A 26477-nucleotide genomic window follows, 5' to 3' on the forward strand; every position below is an offset into this window, starting at 1 on the left:
CAGAAAAAGGCCGTTCGAATAAACCCCTCGTAGGGCGAAGAAAGAAGATGCAAATACGGGTCGAAGACGGCCATCTACCCCGTACAAACAAAGCCCGCGTAGGGCAAAGAAAGAAACTACTTTGTCATCCGCTGGTATTATATTAAAATTACGAAATGACAGAATACTTAAAATTTTAATTTTATAATAATATTAATAAAAAAAGAGTTATTTATAAATTAATTTATGAATAGTTTAATTTAAAGTATTTTTAATTCGATTTTTTTTCGAATCGAATAATGAGAATTCAGGTGGCGCTTTATGTGCCTTGAAGGATGAAGTTAAAAGGTGCCATCAGCTGTGATAAAGTGTTGAGTTTAACCCGGCAAAAAGTCGAATTAATCGAAGGAGAAGTGAGCCTATTATCAATATTAGTTTAGTAATTTATCGAGTATCGAGTCGAGTGGGGGGCAACGTTACTTATAAATGAAGGAATTAAAAGGAGAAGGAAAAAGTAGTAATAATTAAAAGAAAAATGCATTCTTCGTAGGAAAATAATTATGGCTCTTGGTAAAAGTTTTCGCATTTATCATAAAATAAATCCACAGAATCCTCTAGCTTACAGCGTGATATTGGAACAGAGAAACAGAAATGAAACATTGCTGTTTGAATCTGAAGCTGTTGCTGTACTTTGTAAGTTAATTTATTCATTATTAATATATATTTTTAATATAAATACACTTCAATGTCTTTATATCTACATAAAACATATACGTGCACAATTATTTTCAGTAATTCTTTAATTCATATATAAACAACAGCTTATGTTACACATGTAATTTCACATACAAATTCTAATTGTGTTTTACTTAATCAGAATTAATGCTATGAATCCTGTCAAGCTTTTAAAGTGTAATTTTCTATATAAGAATTGTCCAATTTTGTGCGAAGAAAATGCCAATTTTTCTTCAATTTTCAGGTAGAAAAGAAGAAATGATTATAAATTAGATAAGGTTATATCATTAACTTTGTATACAGGCTATTGATCATGAAGATAATTGTTATTTGTGCAATTTTTGTATATTTCAGACTTTAAAAATGAAATTGTACTTATATTATTTACATTTTTCTGTATTATTTAGTTCTTGTACTTCATATTAGAAAAACAATTTCTTCAGCTTTTTAAAATTTTGCATGGGAAAAACTTTGAAATAAAAATTTGTTTGTTTACACAATTTTTCATTTATATATGATAAATTATTTTTTTCTAATGAGAAATTTGGTACTAAGAACAACCGATTCATTTATATTCTATTGAATTTTTTTCGTTTACCTTATTAAACAATAGTTAAATTTATTGATCTTAAGTGCACAAATATTATCTTATTGACATGTTTTACTAGAAATTATTACAAAGAATATTTAAAAATTTATATTGCATTGGCCTATATCATTTGAAGATATTGCATAACTAAACAATATATTATTCTTGTGTTTACTGTGTGTTGTGGCTTTTAATTACAAAATATTTAATTGCAATTATTTAATAATTAGCAAATGAGTAGTTACATGTTATAAAATAATTAAATTTCGTGAAAATATTTTATTAATTTTTTTCTGAAGTTGATTTCTGTTGATAATTGGTTAGATATGTGAATGAATGTTTATTTTTAAAGAGAATTAAGATAATTGTTTTGACTAGAAGCATAAGACATTTGTAAGTTTAATGCAAGTCACCATTGTTTTGAAAATTATATTTTTTAAAATCAATTATTAAATTATCTGGAATAATTCTTACTATTTTTATAATAATTATCAGCATAGAAATTTTGTAATATTGATATAATAGTACTTTTGGCTATTTTCCAAATGTAAAATATAAAAAAAAATACACCCACTTTCTCATTAAAACTTAATAAAGTAAATTGATTAATTTTAGAATGAATATAATGTGTAGTCCAATAGAAGCATAAAGAACTGTTTTATTTTTAGGAAAAAAAGAAAATATTTAAATTAATTATATTAAGAAAATTTTGTAATTTAAATTATTGCTATTGTTTATACAGTAGTCAAAATTGTATTCTGCACAGTTTAAAGTTTATTTTGACTGTTTTTAGAATAAAATTTAAAGACGCTGTACTGAAAGAAAATTGCCTTTATTTTATTCTAAAAATAATCATTACTTATTTGTTGTTGGAAATTTTTGATGTGTGACTTGAGAATGAATTAAGCAACTGAACTGTAAACTTGAATCGGACAACTTCACGGATGACGAGCAGTTGTTTTCTCCACTCTTACACAATTCTTACTGCCTTGAACTTTGATTATAATAGCACAAAGTTTTAAAATTATATACAGATTCTAAATATTCATGGAAATTAAATATTAATAAATGTATTAAAAATGCTCTAGAAGAATTTTTTCAACAGTAAAGTTTTCTGAAGACAATTGAACCTTTAATTTTATTATGTAAATTTACATGCAGCAGTAGCCAGTTATTAAACTTAATTGTATAATCAATCATTGATTCTTGTAATATAAATTTTATAAACTTTTTAACATGTTGAATTTATAAATAATTTCAGTAAAATTTTTAATTTATTTTTTTAATTTAAATTTTGTACTGTATCTTATTAATCTAACACTACATGTCATGATTCCTTAAATAAAATTATAATTTGCAGCTTATACCAGATGAATTAACATTGTCATGGTTCTCACAATAGGAACTACATTATCTTACAAATAAATTCTTATAAAGGGTCTTCTTTACATTTAATCTTAAAATAAATGCTTTAAAGAACTATAAAAACATTCATAATTAAATAGTTGTGCAAATGACAAAAGTGCACACCTCACAACAGTAGGCTACTGCTGGAGTTAGTTCTATCCTCCCTGCAGTTGACTTCTCAGAACTGCCCATTAATTTACATAATAAATTTACAAAAACATACATACAATTTAACTTGTCTTCAGAAATTGGAAATAATTATTAAAAAACAAAATTATTATTATAGCATTACAATTACTGCATTAGTTTTGTTAGATCAAATTCATAGTTATATGTAGTGCTTTTGTTTTTTCTAAAAATAATTACTGCCGGTGCCTACATACGGTGACTGAACGTATAGAATTGTTTTTAATTAGCAACTGCTGGTACCAAATACTGGTAAGCTGATACCAATACTTCATATTCTATCTGCCAATGGTGCATTCTGACTGAATAATAGCCCTAAAAATGTACCTTTTAATCATACCCATTGAGTTTTTGGTTAGGCCCAAAATTAGAGCCAATCAGGTTGCCCCAACATGTTTGGGACAGATTCCCAGAAAATTTCTTTGGCTTGATTTGATGAATTAACATGTAAGCTAAACAAGGTGTAGCTCAGCCCCTCACATCATGGTAGGCTTTGTTCTATTCTCAGACAGTTTATATACACTGCCCATTCTTCTTTGATGGAAAACAAAGGGCCTCTTATATGTTGTAGTGCAGGGCTACCACAAATTTTAATCAGTCTGTGATGACTGATCCTTTCCAACTTTAAGAGCCTGTACACACTAGGGGTTTTTCAACGCGCGTTAAACGCGCGCTTTAAAGAACCAAGAGTTCTATGTAGGCGTACACACTCAAACGCACGCTTTTGGCCAAGCGTGCGTTTATAGATTTTTGTTAAAACGCGCGTTTTGCGGGTGTTAGCCGAGCGCTTTGAGATATATGTGCTGCCATGTTACTGTTCGATCGCGCGTTTTGCGGGCGTCAGCCGAGCGCTTTGAGATATGTGTGCTGAAATGGAGAACGATCATTTCGATACTTATCTATTTATTGATGAAATCTAAAAGAGACCAACCATCGTCAAAGGATTTTATAGATATTTTAAAAGAATTAAAAAACTTGAATTTATTTTGTCTTAGTTTTGGATACAACGTCGCAAACATTTCATGCGTCAGTCTATCTCGTAATATTGGGTGCACCCAAAATTCTCTTTGCCTCNGCGTCAGTCTATCTCGTAATATTGGGTGCACCCAAAATTCTCTTTGCCTCTGCCGTCGTCTTTTATAGCGACAATAGAGGAGCCACACACAAGCAATCACTTCCACATCCATTTCCAAACCGAGCCAGTGCGCACGCTCCGCTAAACGCTCGTCGAATGCCGAGCTAACATGCGCGTTTAAAAACGCCTAGTGTGTACACAGCCTAAAATCTTGTTTTTTTAAAAGGAACAAACCTATGCTTTATTATATTATTAACAAAATATAAATGTTTCTAAAGTAATTCTAAATTTCTAAATACATTTTCTCAATTTTTTGTCTTGAGAATTTATCAAATTTATTGAAATATTTTTTATATTCAGATATTATTTCCTGTTGAACTTTAGTCAGTTATAATAACTGACTAAAGTTCTTGCATATGAAAAAAAATTGTTAGTTTCTCTTAGGATGTGTATATTTCAACACACAACAGATGAATTTCTTTCATTTGTAAATAGCAAAGAAATTTTAGAATATTATTCAAATTTTGAATGATTCATTCAACAATTGAAATTTATATCAGGAAATTTAAGATGATATTCTAAACTTCCTGGATATGTAGGTAAGAATATTTATTTATTCTCAACAGATTTATTTACATTAAGTGAGCTACTGAAATATAGTTTACACTTTTAACAATTTGATGTTTCACTTTATAAAAAAACAAATCACTTGCAGATTAAATAATTATAAATGATTTTATTATAGTGTTAGATGGAGGTTGTAAAACAAATGAAGTAAATTGAGGAATTTTAATGTAGTACTGTCTCAAATCTAGTATGAAATACTTAAAATAACTTTTAATCTGTTAAGAGTAAAATGATTACTTATTTCATTGTGTTTAGATTAGCATTTTTTCCAATACAATTACTTATTTCATTGTGAATTTTGGTTGAAAGTCATATTGTGTGCTACATTGTAATGTTATATATTTGGCTACATAGTTCATTAAACATGATATATCAACATTAACATGTAACAGAAAAGTGTCTTAATAACATCAAAAATTAGGAATCAAGATTAATTCGAAAACACAGGAGAGAAGAGATGGAATGAAAGTTAGATCTGATTATGAGGATTTTGTGTTAATATATTAAATGTAGTTCATTGAAGTTTTTGTTAAAACTGTGTACTACTGATGTTCCAAACACGTACTAGTATTGCTGCTTAATAAGGATGTGTCGTGACAAATAAGTCAGTTTAACAAGAGTCACTTACTGTAGTATACCTAGACAAACCTTTGTGGTATAGTCTACTATTCATAGATTATATGTAACAATTGTAACACAATAAGTAGGAATTTTTTATGTCTAAGCATAACTAAACATTTCAGGTACAAGTATATACGAATTTTTCGGCTCCATCATAATCTTATAGGATCTGTCATTACTAGGCATGTCCTGATACCATAAGAGTATTGATACCTACTAGTATCAAAACTGGAAGTCATGCCAGCTATTGCAGTTCAGCCTGTTGTGTTGCCTTTCAGTTGTTTTTACTGCTGAGAAGATACATCTATCCTTCTTTTTGTGCGGTGGATACATTTCAAAGAACACCATGTGAGAAAATTGCATGAAGTACAGTACATGCATTTTGTGGAAAAATGCTTGATAAGAGTCACAACTTTCATGGAATCAAAAACTAAGTAATTTACAGACGAAACACAAGCTTTATTATTTTAACATCATTCATCATTAGCGTTATTTTATGTAAATGTAGTAAACACAAGGTAGCATAGAAAATCAACATACAGCATTCTCTAATATACTGCACATATAGTACTGTACTGTGTTTTAAAAAGAAAACTAAAACTGACTATTAATTTGAACATTTTTAACAAAAAGTTAAATTTGAAAATTTTCAAATAAACTTTTTCCCATGTAAAAAATTGATTATGTAAGAAGTGGGATGTTTGTTCTGTTCTCATTACAATGAAGGTTGAATGGGACTCAGAGCAGCAATTCATATTTTGTTACTTACTCCAGGGAATTGAATCCTGGTTGTGTAGTTCTGAAGTCAGTATGTCAGTTTACACTCATATGATTTCTTGTGCACAAAAGAAGGCATATGAGATTTTTGAATATTGCTTCAGCTATGACTTGGACCAATTGATTGGGGATAGGCTTTGGCATAGCGTGTAAAAATGTCGATAATTGTGATGATATACTTATTACCTATTTGGGATATCGGGAGTGGCCTGATGGTGTCGGTTGCCACTTTCTGAAGGGGAAAATCTGCAGTTTCTGTCTCCTGAAACGGGGCACAACCCCTATGCAAATTATGCTTTTGGCATGTTTCACACCCTCTGATTATTCGATTTAATCCAACTCTTTAAGTCTCCTATGTAATAGTATTTATCAACCAGGTCATGTGTCTTCTCTGCACTGAGATGACCTGACATTGGAGAGCTGTGAATCGACCAAATCACACGATCATCTACGTCCTCTCCTACACAAACATGTGCTCTATTTCCAAGTCCCATCCTTCCTGGCTTTATGTGCATCAACACATTGCCTTCCAACCTGAATTCAGGCTGAATGCCTCCAATTACCCTGCACTGTTCCTGTCTTTGCAACTCCCGATTACTACACATGCGTTTAAAAAACACATCTCTAGATTTGGATTCGACTACCTCTTCCCAAAGTTTCTGATTTTCTACAATTGCACTTCACACTGCTCTACTACACACTTCATGATGATAACTTATGCATGATAATGCATCTGCAACTTCATTATGTTGACCCTTCACGTGAGTTATTTTTATGTTATCAGCTAACTCCATCAACCACCTCATAAACCTCCTCTTGTGATTATTCACGTTTTTCATGAAAATTAATGGTTTATGGTCGGAATGCAAATCTATGGGGTGACCCAAAACCAGCGGTTTAAAATGTCGCAATGACAGCACCATCGCCAAGCATTCCTTTTTTACCATTGAATAATTTTCTTCTGCTAAAATATCACTTATGGTAGCTGCTATTTCGTTGTGAATGTGTCTTTAATCCGATCAATTCAGTACGGTAGACTATCAATACAGCTTTCAGGTTAGATACTTCTTTTATTGTTTTGACATATGCATTTCGGACTTATATGTATTTTAAGTCCCTCTTCAGTTCAAAACTACAAATTATTTAAAAAAAATACAATTAATAAGATGAAAAATTCTTCGTGTAGATCATATTTACTGACATAAAAATGATGTATTTAAAAATTGTTACACTTATACGATACCTAAGGTTCTGTCTTCTAGAACCACGGTGTATAACGGGTAATGTTGGAAAGAGTTTAAAATACAGCCATTTAAAAACACTTCAAATGCATTTTCACATTAATACAGTAAACCTAATATATCAATACATTTATAATTTTTACTTTATAACATCATATATTTTAACAGAAACAATATAACATGATACTCACTTTTAAATAGTATACATAGTATATTAATATTAACACATTTTCAAGAGAAATCTTGAAAATGTGTTAATATTAATATACTACGTATTATTAATCTGTAAAAAGATCATAATTGCTGCGACATTATATTGTAGAACATACACATTCTTTAAAAGTTGTAATTATACAAGATTTTATGAACACGTGTTAAAAGTGAGTATGTTTTATGTCAGTAAATATGATCTACACGCGAAGAATTTGTCATCTTACTAATTGTATTTTTTTAAAATAATTTGTAGTTTTGAACTGAAGAGGGACTTAAAATACAATAAGTCCGAAATGCATATGTCAAAACAATAAAAGAAGTATCTAACCTGAAATCTGTATTGATAGTCTACCGAACTGAATTGATCGGATTAAAGACAAACACACAAACACAATTTTCTTCTGTGTTACTGAACCGCCGGCTGAAATATCCCACTGGCAGAAACCCTTATCTTTCATTTTACCCAACACTGCACTGATGCATTTCTCTGACACATCTGTATACAGGGGAAAAGGGGAACTAAAATCAGGGTGACGTAAGAGGGAGAGTTTAGAAAGTATTTTCTTGAACTTTTCAAAGCTATCTTGGCATGCCGCATCCCAGGCAAATTTCTTGTTCTTCCTTGTAAAATTGGTAAGGGGAAGTGCGAGGTTGGAAGATCTGGGTATGAAACTCCTAAAATAACCAATCATACCCAAGAAGCTCCTCACCCCTTTTATATTAACAGGCGGCTTTACTTTGCCTTCACGTTATCACTATCAGGAAGTATTCCCTTTTGGTTAATAATATGACTGAGATATTTGACCTCTCCCACAATAAAACGACTTTTTGTGGGGTGCAGTTTAAGATTCTTGCTGTGAAGGGTTCCTATGACTTCGTCTAATAAGGTTAAATGATTGCTCAATGACTTAGAAAATAAAATGTCACCCTGAAATATATAGCAATTGATTCCCACGATATGGGCTAATACTCTGGACATTATCGCCTGAAAAAAGCGGCCACTATTCTTAGCCTCCTGTGGGAGGAGACATATCTGAAACTTCCCCCATGGGATTGAGAATGCATAAACATGTCTCACAAAAGCTATTTGAAAATATCCGAACTTTAGGTCCAGGACTGAGAAATACCTGCTCCCATGGAACTTACTTAATATTTCATCTACACAGGATATCGCAAATTCCTGGGGGGCGGTAAGGTCATTTATGCATCTTAAATCTAGAGTCATGCGGATTTCCCCACTCTGCTTCTCAACAATATGGATTGGCAAGTTCCACGCCGAGGATCTTTTCTCTATAATGCCTTCTCTTAGATAAGATTTCGTTAGTTCTTTTAGTCTTGGTAAATAACACTCAGGGATTCGATATTGGCGGGTGCTTACGGGTTTAGATTGGTCAACTACAGGACTTTGTAGCTTGCCCATCATCTCTGTTAGGTCCTCGATTGAACTTACAAAGCATCCAGAGTATTTCCTAAAAATATTATAAACGAGTTTCTTTTCTTCCAAATTTAAGCTATCTAAACTTTTAATCTCAATGGGGGTTACGTCCAAATATTCATTGCAATGTTCTTTGTCGGATCCCATGAGCTAAACCCCTCTTTACCAATCTGCTAACCCCGTCAATAATCTTATGCAGGCTGTTCACGACATCCATTCCCAATATGCCGTCATATTCCATGTGTATTACGCTAACTACCGGACCCTTGTAACTAATTTCTACCCTTAGGTTTTTTTCACATTCAGTGATACTTCCGTTGATGCCTCTTATACCAACACACTCATCTTCCAGTGTGGCTCTAATTATCTTCTTCCTTGGGATACTTTCTATGGCTCTCAAATTCATTATCGATTTTTCCGTGCCTGTGTCGATCAAGAAAGAAAACTTAATGTTTTCCACTTTGGCTTCGAAGAACAGGAGACCCTTCTGCGATATTAATATCTCATTGGCCAGACTGACCGATATGAGGAGCTCTATTACGCTCCCTACTTAGTTTAAACAAGCATTCGCCCGTTTTGGGCACCTTCTGGTGAAGTGCCCCACTTCCCCGCACTATTTCTATTCCCTTTGGTTCCTGACTCTTGACTTCCAGTAATTTTCCCATTTCCTCAACAAGGGTCTTGACCTTTTTTCCAACGCCACCATTCTCTCAACGCTTTTATCCCTATCTGCCCTATTGGCCTCACATTCCCCGACCATGATGTCTACATTCTCCTCAATTGCAGTGTTAACCATCTCCTGCTCGAACCAGCCATTGCATTCGATTTTGATCAATTCCTCCTCCTCAGCAACGTCCAAAGCCTCCTCCAACGTCGTTGGAGCTTTTCTCATCACATTATTTTTTATACTTCCCTTCAGACCTTTAATAAAGCAATCAAGAATCATGTCATCTCCCAGCAGGCTAATTTTGTTGTTATCTCTCGCAGCACGGGCGAGCAAAGTTCTAGTGTGGATCGAAAAATCTGTCACTGACTCATTGCCCCCTTGCTTCAGGGTTAGTAACTGATCTATGATATCCCTATTGCTAGCCCCTCTTCTGCCAAAGCATTTTATTAGATCCCTTTTTATCTCACAGTATGACCCAGGATTCTGTTCTAACAAACACATAAAGGTGGTTAGTGACTCTCCTTTAATCTTTGATTGCAGAACAGCCGCCTTAACCCTGTCGTCCTAACCTGCAAGGCACGCGATGTTTTCTATTGTCTGAAAGAATTGTTTAATATTTATCACATTTTGCAATCCAGAAAACATAGGGATCATACCAAGGAATCCTGTTACCAAGGAATTCAAACTCCCAACTAAGTTGTTCGTGGTCATTATATTATATATATACAAAAATGGTCACACGGAATTACAACGATGTATTAATGGTCACAATCAGACTCATCAGTGATCAAATGCCTTTTTTATATTACCGTTGGTATCCTGTTGCAGACAACCATTGTAGTGTTCGTTGCGACAAGTACAAGGTCCCGCGAGTGGAAAAGTACAAATAAATACTCATTAGATTTTTCGACAGTTATTTATTATCACTTTGAACAGGTTTGTTTTTCTTTTTTGGATCCCAACACTACAAATGGTTTCTGTACACACAGGCATTACAATTTGATCAAACAGAGTTAATTGAGCGCCAGAATTATACATGGGCCGAAATTTATAACTAATTCTTATACTACTTACAACTAAAGAAGGAAGAAGAGAATAGACAGATAAGAATAGTTTAAGAGGAAGATGGAAATACTCTGGATTTTCTTGAGTTTGTAATCTTGGGTGGGACACCACTTTGGAGCTTTACTTGGAACGTTATTTCTCATCCTTCCTGTGGACCTCTCATATGATTCTTTCTATGGCTTCCTTCAACGTCTTTGTATAGGAATTCCTTCCTATAGATTCCTTGGCTCCATATAGACTCCAATCATCTTATACTCGATCTGGAGCGCTACCTCTTTTCCGTCCTTATTCTTCGGAATTCAAGCCCAAACTCCTTTTGCCAATACCTCGTAGTCTCCATCCTACACACAATCCAGATCACTATCTTCTCTCATCCGTTCTCATCAAGAACCCGACCAAGACTCTCCTCTCTCCTTTGTTCACCGGCCCCCTGAGCCCTACTTCACCTTTTGTTCTACTGCTCATTTCTTGGAAACAGTAATCCCGTCGGGAGGAGAAGGGGTTGAAGAGAAAGTTCTAGGAAAAGTAAGAACAAAGGAACAAAGAAAAAGTTAAAACTAACTAAAATTAATATTTTTGTACAATATTATAGCTGATGGCCACAATACATCGGATGGATGGATAAGAAATAATTAGTGGTGAGATAAACAGTGTCTTTACATTGAAAGTTCTTTCTTGTGTTCAAATTTTAAAATGTCAGTACAAACAAATATCCATATTGTTTCTCATTTTAAACACCACTAATGGTCCAATTTGATTAATAAACAAAAGTATTGCATAATGTTTAACTAAATATTTATTTATAAATACAGTAAACTCCCAAGTATCCGGGCTAATGGTGCGGAGAGGTGGCATGGATAGTCCAAACTATAATTATTTATTTGAAAAAAATATTATGTATAATATGTGTCATACATACATACATACATATAATCAAATCTTAAATTGTGATATGTATTATAACATGCAACTAAACAAAACTTTGTACTTACTATCGTTTTCTCCTCCGAAAAGAAACGTCCGGCATGAAAGAAGCAGCCTAACTAAAACCAGCCCAGCTGACTTCAGATAACCCCTCCACCTGCTTCAAACATCTAAATAGTTCGTATTTAGATGTTTGAAGCGGGTGGAGGGGTTATCTGAAGTCAGCTGGGCTGGTTTTAGTTAGGCTGCTTTTTTCATGCCGGACGTTGCACACTTATAGGATGCGTAAACATGAAAGCGAGCAATTATTTAAAAAATACATAAACATATAATTATTATTTCTTTTAATTAAATTTATGCACGGATAATTGGAAGTTTACTGTAGTGAGCAGAACTCTAAGTATGTATAAATTTTGGAAATGAAATTTGACCTAATATATTTGAGTTCTGGTCATTAATATTTTTAATATAAGTTTAACTTAACCAAAAAGAGTGTAAAATTCCATTTTGGTTTCTGATTCAGCTACAAAATCTGCTTTCGGTCAGACCATACCTGTCTGTGAAAAATGTAACAATACCAGATCAGATACCTGAGGAAAGTATAGATACCATATCAGTATCAGAACAAAACTATCAAGTACAAAAAGTATTCGATAGCAATACTGATAGTCTAGGGACATCCATATTCATTAAACTGTGTGCATGTACAATACACCAGGGATGGCCAAACTTATAAGAGCCATGTACTCAGTATTAAAGCTGTCTTTTCTATTGGAACAGTATTATATATATTATATACATAGTGTTTAGATTACATATGTTTACAGAGGAAAAATATCAAGGTCAGATCTCTATCCCTAAGTAATAAGAACTACAATAAGATATCTAGAAGAGCCACAAAGCTCACAAACTGCAATTTGTCACTTTATATATAAACTAAAGACATACTAAGGAATAAGTTAAAAATAAGGGAAAATCTTTTAATACCATAACATATTAATGTTTGTTCATTATTGTGTGCGCGCAATTACTAAATAAGATTTTTGTATTTTAAATTAAATAAAAAGTAAACAGAACAAAAATATGCATAATTTATAGTTTAAATATTTCTTGAAAGGATTACTTCTATATTAAAAAAAATTATTTAGTATTAATTTCTGTAAGTTAGAAGTGTCAAAATAACTCAAATTATACAAAGTGAGGCTAGTCTGTTTTTGTTTTTTGTAAATGTGATAGCAAAAATTATCCCTAAACTCTGTCTATAAATTACTACTTCTGACGAAATATAAAATGTTGCTTCAAATTCTACTGCATAAAATTTAATAGAATATAAATTAAAGAATTTTCAATTCTTTGAATGTAATGTGTGTGCTAAGGGCAATTAAAGTTGAAAGGACATTCAGAGTACTAATAGAAAAAACAGTAAATTGGGAAGCATTTTTAAGAATCTTTGTTATTTTCTTGCAATATATGGAAATAATCATTTTACTAAATATTTTTTTTAATGACGACTGACTAATTCTTTAGAATTAATTTAAAATTGTCATTTGTTTTAGCAAAATCTTGTTTACCTTTTCACATTAATTGCTCATATAATTATCATATATTTTCTTTTTCAGGAAGTATTGTAACCTGATTAATTTAAATGTCAGTTTAGAAGAAATATATAATTTTCAAAAAGATGGAAATACTCTGGATTTTCTTGAGTTTGTAATCTTGGGTGGGACACCACTTTGGAGCTTTACTTGGAACGTTATTTCTCATCCTTCCTGTGGACCTCTCATATGATTCTTTCTATGGCTTCCTTCAACGTCTTTGTATAGGAATTCCTTCCTATAGATTCCTTGGCTCCATATAGACTCCAATCATCTTATACTCGATCTGGAGCGCTACCTCTTTTCCGTCCTTATTCTTCGGAATTCAAGCCCAAACTCCTTTTGCCAATACCTCGTAGTCTCCATCCTACACACAATCCAGATCACTATCTTCTCTCATCCGTTCTCATCAAGAACCCGACCAAGACTCTCCTCTCTCCTTTGTTCACCGGCCCCCTGAGCCCTACTTCACCTTTTGTTCTACTGCTCATTTCTTGGAAACAGTAATCCCGTCGGGAGGAGAAGGGGTTGAAGAGAAAGTTCTAGGAAAAGTAAGAACAAAGGAACAAAGAAAAAGTTAAAACTAACTAAAATTAATATTTTTGTACAATNCTATTTTATTAAACAAAGTTTACATGTTTGTTGCTGTAATGATAGATACTACGTTTTCCTACATTTTCATCAAAGAAAATTACTGTATATTACAAATTAAATCACAAAAATTTCGGAGACTAGAACGGATTAATTGCATTTGCATTAATTTCTATGGGAAAAATTGCTTCGGTTAACGAACAATTCAGTTAACGAACGGAGTCGCGGAACGGATTAAGTTCGTTAACCGGGGTTCCACTGTATAGATCCATGGTATTGTGGATTTTAATGCACAAGAGTCCAAGTACAGATCTGTTCTATTCTAATTTTAAAATACAATGTAAAGCAATACAAAATTTGTAGTTCCTGGGAAAAATCATTTCCTCAATGAACAAAACTATACCACAGCCAATTTTATGACTTCTACAAAAGTGAGAGTTTCTGTAAATTGTCAAAAGTTAATATTTTGATATGCATGATTTTTTGATTACTCTGTATTACAAGGCTGTTCTAGATGGGAGTCAAATTTCTAACACCAATTGTTTGTCTTGAAACTGATTACTTCACCTTGCAACATTTGGATATGAGCATTTTTATTATAAGCAGTGTATGAATTAGTGTGAATTTTGGTTGGCCTTCCTGAGTTGCATATGTGCATAGATCTTTTAACTTGAGATTTTGTGTTAAATTTAAATTTAAAAATACCCAGGTTCATGCAGTAAACTAATTGCTGTAAGACAACTGTTTTTAGTGAGTAGTGATCAGGTTTATGCCTTATTGTGGTGAAAAATCTAATATTGCATCAGATTTGTCCTCACATCTAATGAAGAAAATTGATTAAGATGCAACACTTACATTCAATAAACGACTAAACACGCTTGTAATATGCATGACATTAGTTTGAATCTTTTTTCTACTGAAACAAGAGTTCCAGAAATTTTATAAAAAAGAAAGGTCTATACTTGTTTTGACCATGTAAAACTTCTATTAAGAAACTAAAACACACAATCTATATAATGTGAAATAGTCGAACAGTAAAAATTGCCTCATTAGTAGAAAATGCCCTTATAATGGTATGTCAGTCCTCTTGTGAAGAACTTCAGATTATCATAGTTCTATTATGGAATTTTGATGATATAAAGGTATAATGCTTATTGATGAGTTACCACAATGAAGATAGTAGAGAACATTATATACAAATATTACTAATTGTTTCCATAATACATGAAGAATTTCTCACTTTGTACCTAAATAACTATAAAATAAATATAAGGCTGCCACATTGGCGCAGGTGCATATGGTTGAAGGGAGACTGTATTGAGAAGGTGTACTGAGTTGTAAGTAATTTGTAGTAAAGTGATAAATTAATATGGTATTCCCCTCATAAATATAATTTCTGTTAATGTTTTTCAGCTGTATTAATGTGTCTATGTAACTTCTTACAGCTAATCATTATACAAATATGAAAATATAACATAATAATTTGCCTTTTTTAAATTATCTTTTTTAGCCTCTCAAGAAACTGAAAGTGTCAAAAGACAATACTCAACATTATTGGATGCCAATGGATGTTTAGGTGTCCTACAGGTTACAGCTGGTAAGTTGAAGACCCTATTTTATATTTCACTGAAACTGTGATTATTGTATACTGTTTTATAGTAAATAAATTTAATTTACACTGTTTGTACAATTTCATTTAAAACAATTTAAAATATTTCTCCTGTAAAGTTTAGCTTTTTTTGCAAAACAAACTTGAGACCAAACTTCAGATACATATAGTCTATGTGAGAGGGAGTAGGTCTGATATCTTGAAGGTAACAACCAAACCTAGAAAACAATTGTTAGAAAAATACTACGTACTCAGAGATTAATAAATTAAAGTCAATAGATTATTTAATAGTTTTTTCTAAATGAATGCAATACAATAATTAAGCAATTTACTAATATTTGGTAATTTTAAAATTTAGTAATTCAACAACACGAATCGTAAAGCGATGTGAGTTGTTACCTCATTTACATGTTTATACATTATTTGTTTTGCATGCATTTATTCTCCCTGCTGGGAGTAATCTCTAATGGTCAGGCTATTTTGTTACTTGTTATTAAGTCAAATAATTATCACTTAACTCAGTGGCATAGCATAGTGGGGCGGCAGGTACGGTCTACCCCAGGCGGCACTTTTAGGGGGCGGCAAAATTTTACAATAAATAATAATAATATCTTGTAAAAATTTGAACCATTTCATTTCATATTTTTGTTGCACCTACGATTTGGATTAATTGAAATGAGCACGGAATTTTTCATTACTTATTCTGTGAGGAAACTGAATTTTAGTCTTTTAAATTGAGATACCTAAATAAGGGGAAATTTTCCTCCACCCCAGGCAGCTGACACCCTGGCAGCTACACCACTGACTTAACTTTGCTTTTTGCCAGCTTCTGGTTTTCCTGGAATGGTTTTGTCACTAGTGGCATCTCCAGAAGCCAGTAATTGTAACATGGTTTTCTAGATCTTTATTTTCAGTTGGGAGTGTCAAGCAATTTTCCTTAACTAAATAAATATCCAAAATAAATTATCAAGAACAAACGAAAGTTGGATTTGCCACACATTTGTAAAATTATTTGGCACTTCATTAATCTTGTTGTTTCTTGCTGTACTGGTCAAAACAAGAGATTCTGCATAGAAAGTTATTTATGATAAACAACTCTGAATGTTATAAGTTATTGTTACATAAGTTACAGTAAAATATACAACAAAATGTTGAAAAAATATATTTGAGCAAAGTTTCTCATAATTTTTTGTTTATTACACTGGCTTGTATATTTTGTCAAAATCGCATGTTTCTTAATTGTTTTGACCAGTGTAGATCTTGATATAGTACTGTACATCATAATCACAATTATAATCAGTAGTTACAACAGTTCTATAGAACTTCTATCTTATTTTGAATGAATTATTTTTTAGTTTGTCAGTCATTAGTAGTATAGTCTATAAATTCAGTATGATTTACATTAAGTTGAATCAGTTTTATGTTTCAATAAAATTTTCTGTTAGAAAGAATAGTTTTTGCGTTTTACAGGTGAAACACCAGTACTTTATCTTGTTCTAATTACCGGATGTTTATCGATTGGAAAATTGGGAACTTCAGAAATATTTCGAATTACTGACACGACTTTTATTTCGCTCCGTAATAATCCTCAAGATCTTGAACGCATTCAAGAAGTAAAAAAAGTACTCAATTCTGGCACTTTCTACTTTTCCTGGACGTCTACTTCTCAAGAACCTCTCGATCTTACTCTCTGTGCACAGAGAACTGTGCATACAAAGGAAACAGATAATCGTTTCTTTTGGTAAGCATTAGCCTTTTACTTAACAATTATGTTGTATTAATATTTATAGCCTTATCTGTAATCAAACAAATTTAAAATATGAATTTCAGGAATCGAATGCTGCATATTCATCTTCTTAGATTTGGAATTGATTGCTCTCAATGGTTAGTGAAAGCGATGTGTGGCGGAGTCGAAATGAGAACAATTTACATAGGACAATATCAAGCTAGAGCTTGCGTAATATCGCGTTTAAGTTGTGAAAGAGCAGGAACTCGTTTTAACGTTCGTGGGACTAACGATGATGGCCACGTCGCAAATTTTGTAGAAACGGAACAGGTCCCTCGTGTTCTTAAATATTTTCATTCTTACATTTTTGACAATAGAAAAATAAAGTTTTTATTCAACAGGTGATATTTCTTGGGGATAAAATAACGTCTTATGTACAGACAAGAGGATCCGTACCATTATTTTGGGAACAACCAGGAATACAAGTAAATTATTATTCATTTTTTTCAGTTTTTCAATTGTATCTTCTCAAAAATAATGGTGATCTTTAATAGGTGGGATCACATAAAGTCAAAATGTCTCGAGGCAGCGAAGCTTCCACTCCGGCTTTTGAGAGGTTAATATTTTACGTATAAGAATAATGACAAACTAATTATTAAACAGGTAAATTGATCTAATTATTAAAACCATTTTATAGGCATTTGACGTCAATAAAACAAAGATATGGGGATCAAGTGATAATAAATTTGTTAGGTTGTAAAGAAGGTGAAATGATGCTTAGTAAAATGTTCCAGGTGTGTATATTTACATCCCAAGTTTTTTTTTTTTAATTTATGAAAATGTAATAATAATAACTACTTTATACAGAATCATCATAAAGTATCCAGACATAATGACATTCCGTATATTACATTTGATTACCATTCAATGTGCAAAGGTGGAAAGCAAGATAATCTTGTTGTACTTAAGAAGAAAATTTCTTCACAGCTTCAAGATTTTGGATTATTTTATTCCGAAGGATCTAATGTTATTGTGTGAGAAATTATTTATATTAACTTTAAATATTAATATATACAACTTACTTTTAGTCTTTAGTTTTTACAAGGCTGCGAGTTCAGCTAGGATCACAATGGGATGGCAAACAGTGCTAGACATGTGCCAACAAAAAAATTCCCAGTGTTCTTTGCCTACACAGATTTATTTTCAGGTTACCTGAGCAGTAGTTTGTTGTCTTAATTATCTTGGTATTTAGACTAGCAATATTTGACCTAGAAAAGTAATTAAGAGTTTATTCTGGTGGCTAAAAAATGACCAAAAGAATAGCTGGTAGTGGTGCATAATTTCTTTTATATTAAGTTGCCAATAATGATTGTAGTTTAATGAAATTTATAGAATATAATGTAGGAGGAAAAACTGAAAATAAAGTTACATAATTTAAAAGTTCAATCTGTTGGCTAAGGTCATATTTTGAGTTTTTACATGATTTGTTTCTACAAAATGTTACAATTGTCATTACCGTGGTACTTTGCTATTACATTGCAAGTATAAAAACAATTTAAGATATTGGATGTGTAATAAAATACTATTTATTTGGTATTCGTTTCTAAATTTTTTGTGCAAAAAAGAGTTATACAGAAAAATTTACAAAATTATTGATTATATGGGTTATAAAGTAGTAGATCTTGATTTCTAAGCTTTGGATAAACTGAAATTACAAGAATTTACTCAAATAAACTAGTAAATGCAACAAAACTGGACAAAATTATAAATGATTTGCACTGTTTTTCAATAAAAGAAATCTACTTTCAATGATCATTTTTCTTAAGAGGAAAGTCTTTATTTCCTTTAAGAAGCCATATTATTTTTTCAAAATTTTTGATAAGTTTGCAGTTTAGTGTGAACTTGGCCGTATTTCCCCTTCAACATGGATAAGTGCCAGCCTATCTCTCTATAGGACCTAGGATCAAATTGGGGCAGTCAACTCTGGAAATTTTTTTATATTCTGGATATGTTAGGAATCCCCATTCCTTGTAGCCTGGTTCCTTCATTGTGGACCTTGTCAAACTCACAATGGACATGAGCAAAAAGGCTCCCTTAGTGCCCACAGGACATAAGTAATTAAAATGGGAAAAAGTAGTTATATATTAATTTTTAAAGCTTATATAAATTATTAAAAAATTTATTTATTTATGAATTTTTCATATCCATCAAATAAAACTTTTTGATAGAAGAATTTTGAAGAATTAATTGAAATCCAGTATTTATATTTTCATAAACTCAAAAATATCAAACAGCAGAAGTATAACAAAGGGATGAATTTGGGGAAAAAATAAAACACTGTCCTTTGCAAAATTTACTAAAGATCATACCGTTTTTTCACTCTTTTGAATGTTGTACAGTAATTAATACATTATTGAATTACAAACTAATTAGAAATTTGTTTGGTTGAATTGGTTAGAAAACGTAAACAAAATTCTTTCATAATCATGTAATACTTCCACCTTTAAACTATTGACTTAACTAAAACAAGTAAACATCCTCCATCATATAAATATATTTATTTCTCAAAGGTGGTTGCAATATATGCAATATGCAATATATTAACTGCTTATTATTGACAATCTTATGTTTTTCGAAGTTTTCTGAAATGGTATTTTTCAGTAATCATTTAATTTAAATTATTAAACATATATACATATGTTATATATATATATATATATATATATATATTAATAATTTATAATATAAGTACAGTCAGATTTTGAAGACTAAGTAGAGTGTTAACAAATTCATTTATTAAGCAAATTATTACACACATTCCTTTTCAGATTAATGTTTCTCGGCACTGCCAGCATCAATAAAACTTCAGTAAACATTTTCAGTGCATTTTCTGGAATTGCACGTAAGATCTTCTGTGATGCTGTGATGACGTCCACAGACGATGGAACTTCTGTCCATGAAGTTATTGTTTTGTATGGCCAAAAGAGAAATAATTGCATGCTGCCAGATCGAGTGAATATGCGGGATGTGACAAAACTGCCGTGCATGTTTTTGCTACCTCAGTTTGCATCAGAAGAGAGCAATGTGCAGAAAAATTGTCATGCAAGAGAAACCAATTGTTGTTAACATTCCATCACAACTTGGGTCGCACACATTTTGCATCATCTGTGTGAATCAATTGGTTTCTCTTGCAAATAATTCTCTTCTGGTGAAAACTGAGCTAGCAAAAACATACATGTCAGTCCAGTCTTATCACATCCTGCATATACACCCAATCTGACAACATGCAATTGTTTCATATGGCCAAAAAGGAAATAACTTCATAAACAGTGATTCCAATCATCTGCAGAGGTCATCACAGTAAGCTATGTGCAATTCTAGAAAATGCTTTACAGGAGTGCTTCCTGCAGTTGTATTGATGCTGACAGTGGTACATTGTGGCTAAGGGACATTACTTCAAAACTGGGTGTGTGCAATAATAATTTGCTTAAAAATGTATTTGTTCACAATCTGCTCAATCCTGAAACTTCTTGACTGTATTGCTTGTGTGTAAGTACAGGGTCTTCCAATAAAGAATGTTACCATTTTCAATTACTGTAGTTATATGTTGTATATTTCAGGTAATAATTAACATATCAGTCAATAGAATAAATATCAGTTTAATCTACCATCTGCATACAAATGTCTTTTGTCTACTGCCATAAGCAAAAACAGCGACTCCACAACAGAGAAAGTATTTTGTGTTTTATATGCAAAATTGGAATCAGTCATGGGGATCACTTCAAAATTATCATTCATAGACAATTTCAAAAGGAATGTGTATATTCGCTGTCTCTGAATTTGTACAAGGTATACGTGATGCACAATGATCAGCAATTCCAACTTTGAAGACTACAGAACACAAAATGCCTTCTGTTGTAATGTTGCCATTTTTGTTTATGGCACTTTCTAGAGGCAACAGACAAAGATGTTTGAATATATATGGCAGATATACTAGAGTAAATGTTCTAGTTTTATATTGCATACTTTTCAGGTAACAATTTAACATACAGGGTGCATAGGAAAGACCCTTTAACCGGAAAATTCTTGTGAATGGAGAGAGCTACAGCTATGCTATGAGGTAATGGTATAGTAAAGTGACTACATCTGACCTAATGCAAACGACAGCAGTGCCCCTAGTGGCAAAATTTGAAGATAGGCAGTGCAAAATGAAAACAGAGCAAACTTTCTAATTAGAAAGTTTTAGGGCATCAATTAATTTATACGAAATGACATGTGATTCACACAGATCAGATAAATTGTCGCCTGTATACCCAAAAATTTCCTAAAGCAATGCACACTGTTTTGTGTAAACATTTGAAAGGGATAGCCATAGATATGAAGAAATATGCACAATTTATTGCATAAAATATGTACTTACATCAATACAGTTTGATAACAGTGGCTTGTATCGTGAGAAATGGCAAACTTTTTGAATATACTCGACATTAACTTGTTATTAATGTGTGACAGTTTGCCTTTCTGTTGTTTTTTTGTGATGTTATCAAACAGTATTGACGTAAGTACATATTTTATGCAATAAATTGTGCATATTTCTTCATATCTATGGCTATTCCTTTCAAATGTTTACACAAAATGGCATGCATTGCTTTCAGAGAATTTTGGATATACAGGTGACAATTTATCTTATCTGTGTGAATCACATGTCATTTCGTACTAATTAATTGATGCTCTAAAACTTTCTAATTAGAAAGTTTGCTCTGTTTTCATTTTGCACTGCCTATCTTCAAATTTTGCCACTAGGGGCACTGCTGTCATTTGTATTAGGTCGGGTGTAGTCACTTTACTATACCATTACCTCACTTGCATAGCTGTAGCTCTCTCCATTTGCAAGAATTTTTCAGTTAAGGGACTTTCCTATGCACCCTGTATAGTAATTTAAAATGGTAGCATTCTTTTTGGAAGAACCTGTAAAAAAATTTTTTTTACTATTTAACAAAACTCTTTGAAGCTGAACTTAATTCATCTTTAATGAAACAATTATTATATTGACATTGCATTAAAATTTATTATCTAATAGAATATTTTCTACTGTCTTTACAGGCAGCAAACTGGCACATTCAGAACAAATTGTTTGGATTGTCTTGATAGAACAAACTGCGTTCAGTCTTTTATTGGACTACATGTAAGTGTTGTAACAAAATTTGACTTAGATTGAAGTTTGGTACTCGTATAAACAAAAAAAATTAAATTTATTTAAAGATACTCTACAAACAACTAGAATATTTGGGATTATCCGACAAAGCACAAATTGTATCAAGGTTTGAAGAACTTTACCGTCAGATGTGGGTACTGAATGGCGATCAGGTCAGCAAAATATATGCTGGAACTGGTGCTCTCGAAGGAAAATCAAAGGTTAGTTCATTTAATTCAAATATAAAATTCTGTTTTTTAAATACTGTCTTGAAGAAAATATATTCTAAAATTTTTCCAGTTAAAAGATGGTTCTCGATCAGTTGTAAGAACAATCCAGAACAATTTACTGGATAGTAGCAAACAGGAAGCAATTGACGTTTTGTTACTGGGAAGTGCTTTGAGTACCGAACTGGCAGACAGAGCTCGAGCTCTTCTTCCTACGTATATGCTTCATGGTAGGCATGTTAAAGATACTATTTTATCAAATGTTACAGTCATTCTAAAAAGTGTCCTCCTTAGTTCCGGCAAGTATTTTGAGGGCAATGTGCAATCGTCATAGAGAATATACTACGTCAATGATGCTCAGAGTCGGCGTCGCTACATGGAATGTAAATGGGGGCAAACATTTTAATAGTGTGGTCTTCAAGCATCAGTCTATGGCAGAGTGGTTGTTAGATAATCGAAAAATTTGTAAAGCTCAAGGTAATTAAATGCGAAACTGTCAAATTTTTACATTTAAATGCTTCCCCTAATTTCTATTTTTATTTAGCTCTTGTCGACTTTTCCTTTGAGGAAGATAGCACTCCTGTTGACATATATGCTATCGGATTTGAAGAAATAGTTGATTTAAATGCAAGCAATATTGTAGCTGCAAGGTACAGTACTCTTATTCCAAAAGATAAAATTTGATATAAATATTTTTCTAAATAAAAAGAAAATATGAATAACACTTGCAGCACAGTCAATCAGAAAGAATGGATGGGAGAATTACAGAAAACAATTTCTCGAGATAATAAATATATATTAATAACATCAACACAGCTAGTTGGCGTCTGTCTCTTCTTGTTCGTTAGACCTCATCTTGCTCCTTTCATAAAGTAAGTTTAAATTTCAATTTTTGAACTGTAAATATTTAGGTCACACATATCTCAAAAGTATTAAAATGATTGATTTTTAGAAAAGTGGTTTGTCTTTATTTTATTTAACATAAAATTCTACTTACACTCAGCTTTTTTAAAATATATTTTATTTCTTAGGGATGTTGCTGTTGATATGGTTAAAACTGGTTTAGGAGGAGCAACTGGCAATAAAGGTTGCGTGGCAATTCGTCTTCTCATTCACAGCACATCAATGTGTTTTGTTTGTGCACATTTTGCCGCTGGTCACTCTCAGTTTAATGAAAGAAATGCTGATTATAATGAAATTACAAGGAAGATATTATTTCCCATGGTAAGCTAGTTCTAAATACTAAACATACATAATATCAACATAACTAATTCTGAATTTGGGTAACAAATTTAAGGGGAGAACTTTAAACTCTCATGATTACGTATTCTGGTGTGGCGATTTTAATTATCGTATTGATATGACTAATGAGGAGATTAAAGAATTGATTCATCAGAGAGACTGGCCAGCTTTACTTCAGAAAGATCAATTAATGGTTCAACAAAAAGAAGGAAAGGTAATTTACTTTTTTAATTCAAAAGCAATATTTGTATGTGTAATAATGTACATAATATGTAATATAGTTTCACTCATAGTTTTAGTTCTAAAACTCAAGAGTGACTAAAACAACACTAATTATACAATAGTTCTTTCTTTTTTATAAATGATGTGACCATATTTGAATGTTTTTTCTTGAAAAACCAACTTTTTTCACTGATTAAGATATTTCATCCAAATATTTTTCTTTTAAATTTGAATTCAAAGTAGCCATTATTTAAGTTAAAATGTCAATCATTAATAATTTTATAACTAAATAATAATCTTATTATAAATTTAATTCTTGTTATTTATGTTAAAGGTATTTAAGAACTTTATCGAAAAAGAAATTAATTTTCCACCTACTTACAAATATGATCTATTTTCGGATGACTACGACACAAGTGAAAAGAACAGAATACCTGCCTGGACGGACAGAGTTTTGTTCCGGAGAAGACGTCTACTGAGCGAAACAGGTAATTTTCTGATTTCAAAGTATACTCAAAACATTTTATAATAATATAAGACATTTACTCCATAAACAAATGTAGGAAACTTATAAATTCTTGTTTCTTGTTTCTGTATTTTCAGAAGATCCATTGTGGTCTCCAGGAAAGATTGTGCACTATGGCAGAGCCGAATTGAAAACTTCTGATCATAGGTATTTATAAATAAGCACTAGATCTTATAATTTTTAAGTTAAACAGTGTCTGCTGTAATCTTATTATTAATGGAAGTTTATTATAGTTGGATTATGATAGTTTTTTAGAAAAATACCGTGACTACATAGGCAAAGTAATTTAAATTGTCATTTTCTCAATTGGTGACACTTTTTTGACAATTTGGTGACATGCATTTCTGCTTATAAAGACAGTAATTAATATTCAAATCTATATTGGGGACATTTCAGGCATTCAATGGTGTTCGTGTGAAGTTTGAGTGAGCTTATCTTGAGAAAGAAGGATTATTTAATGATGATTTTTATGGCAGTTTCAGGCATATTTATTAATAATTACATGGATTTTACTTATTATGGCTGGAATTGAGCAAAATCCAGATCCTTTATCGCATTCTCCATCGAAGAGAGGACTTCCTCTATTGACCAGAAGTAGTAATGCAATTAAGGTGTCTAAATTGGCCAATGTGGAAGTTATGTCCTTAAACAACCTGTCACTTCTAATGATATGGAGAGGAGTGAAAAAGTATATGAAGAAGAAAGGAAAAATAATTTTGAATCTATATTAATGGATTGTTTTGAGTTAATGGAGAAGGATGCTAGCCTGACTGCAGCCAGCTTACGACAGTTGTCGAAACTAAAACTAAACTTCAAATCTCGCATCTATATATATAACCCATTCAATGGGTGTCTGTCCGCATAACCGTTTGATAACGGACACTAGAGGCGCCCCTATTGTGTGTCATATTTCAAACATTCGAATTAACAATTTTAATTATTATTTAAATTAACAATATAAATTATTATTATTCATTTGGCCCATAAATTATTATTTGGTCAATATAACAATATAAATAAATCAGTATATTTGTAATAGGAATTATTTCAGGGGCTTATATCTTGCGAAGGGTCGCGAGTAGGGGTATGGTTCCTTTGACTTTATTGTTCGCACAGGGGCTACAGTTTGGGGGGGTCGCCACCTCTTCATTCGGAGGGTAAATCTTATCATTGGGACTTTAACAGAGCTGTACAGCATATTGATAGGAACAAAAAAGTCAAAGGAACCGTGCCTCATGGAAATTTGTAAATAACGCCCACTAGGGGGCATCCCAGGCTACTAGTAGTTCTATAACTGAACAAATTTTGGAAGTGAAAACAGAAATTAGTTTGAAATATCAGGACATTAAGGATTTTAAGACCAAGCTTGGTTCATTGGAATAGAAGGTCAACAAATTAGAAACAGTATTACTTGACTTAGACAGGAAATTGGAAGCTCAACAGTATATGGCAAATAATATTTTAAATATATCCAATCAACTTAATCTGATGCTATTTGGCTATCCAATGAATGATAATATGAATATTAAAGACAGCCTAATAAATTTCTTTAGGGAGATATTGAAATTGATAGAATTTAAAATGGAGGAAATTATAAGTTCTTATAATATAAGGAAAGAAGAGCCCATGATCTCAAAAATTACATTAAGTACTGTTCAAAGAAAAAATCAAATATTATCAGTCTTTTCTAACTACAAAAAAGTATCCTGTGAGCAATTTGCAACCATTTCCTGAACTCACTCAAGAGACTAGGGATCGTAGATACAAAATTCTTCTGTTTTTATATAGAAGCAAATAAAAAGATAATCATTTCTTAATAAAATTTGCATACGCCCTTTATAAAAATAAGAAAATTACTTGGTTTTATAAAGAATTGCTTGGTCAATACTAGATCTTTTTTAGATGTAGAAATCAATTGACTAATTTATTCAGTATTGTAAATACTAACGTTAACAACAATAGTAGCAATAATTATGTTGACGTAAATTCATCATTAAACAAAGA

The 26477-nt window shown here is 31.9% G+C and overlaps 1 protein-coding gene across 1 annotated transcript in view; it reads left to right on the top strand.

Moving 5' to 3' along the window:
• Positions 1–314: 314 nt before the first annotated feature.
• The window catches only part of LOC111641377 (synaptojanin-1-like), a 35250-nt gene continuing 9087 nt past the window's right edge, over positions 315–26477 (top strand). The window contains exons 1-18 of the mRNA XM_023387534.1: positions 315–672; positions 15238–15324; positions 16807–17077; positions 17167–17392; positions 17464–17547; positions 17617–17678; positions 17760–17856; positions 17930–18096; positions 22166–22247; positions 22325–22477; positions 22557–22713; positions 22778–22960; positions 23028–23133; positions 23215–23355; positions 23515–23707; positions 23781–23939; positions 24282–24435; positions 24551–24620. Coding sequence (XP_023243302.1) covers positions 540–672; positions 15238–15324; positions 16807–17077; positions 17167–17392; positions 17464–17547; positions 17617–17678; positions 17760–17856; positions 17930–18096; positions 22166–22247; positions 22325–22477; positions 22557–22713; positions 22778–22960; positions 23028–23133; positions 23215–23355; positions 23515–23707; positions 23781–23939; positions 24282–24435; positions 24551–24620 — 2525 coding nt within the window. The 5' untranslated portion in view covers positions 315–539. The remainder of the gene's footprint in view (positions 673–15237; positions 15325–16806; positions 17078–17166; positions 17393–17463; positions 17548–17616; positions 17679–17759; positions 17857–17929; positions 18097–22165; positions 22248–22324; positions 22478–22556; positions 22714–22777; positions 22961–23027; positions 23134–23214; positions 23356–23514; positions 23708–23780; positions 23940–24281; positions 24436–24550; positions 24621–26477) is intronic.

This window comes from Centruroides sculpturatus, unplaced genomic scaffold, assembly GCF_000671375.1.
Source record: "Centruroides sculpturatus isolate CEXI.00-Female unplaced genomic scaffold, Cexi_2.0 scaffold1181, whole genome shotgun sequence".
NCBI lineage: Eukaryota > Metazoa > Arthropoda > Arachnida > Scorpiones > Buthidae > Centruroides > Centruroides sculpturatus.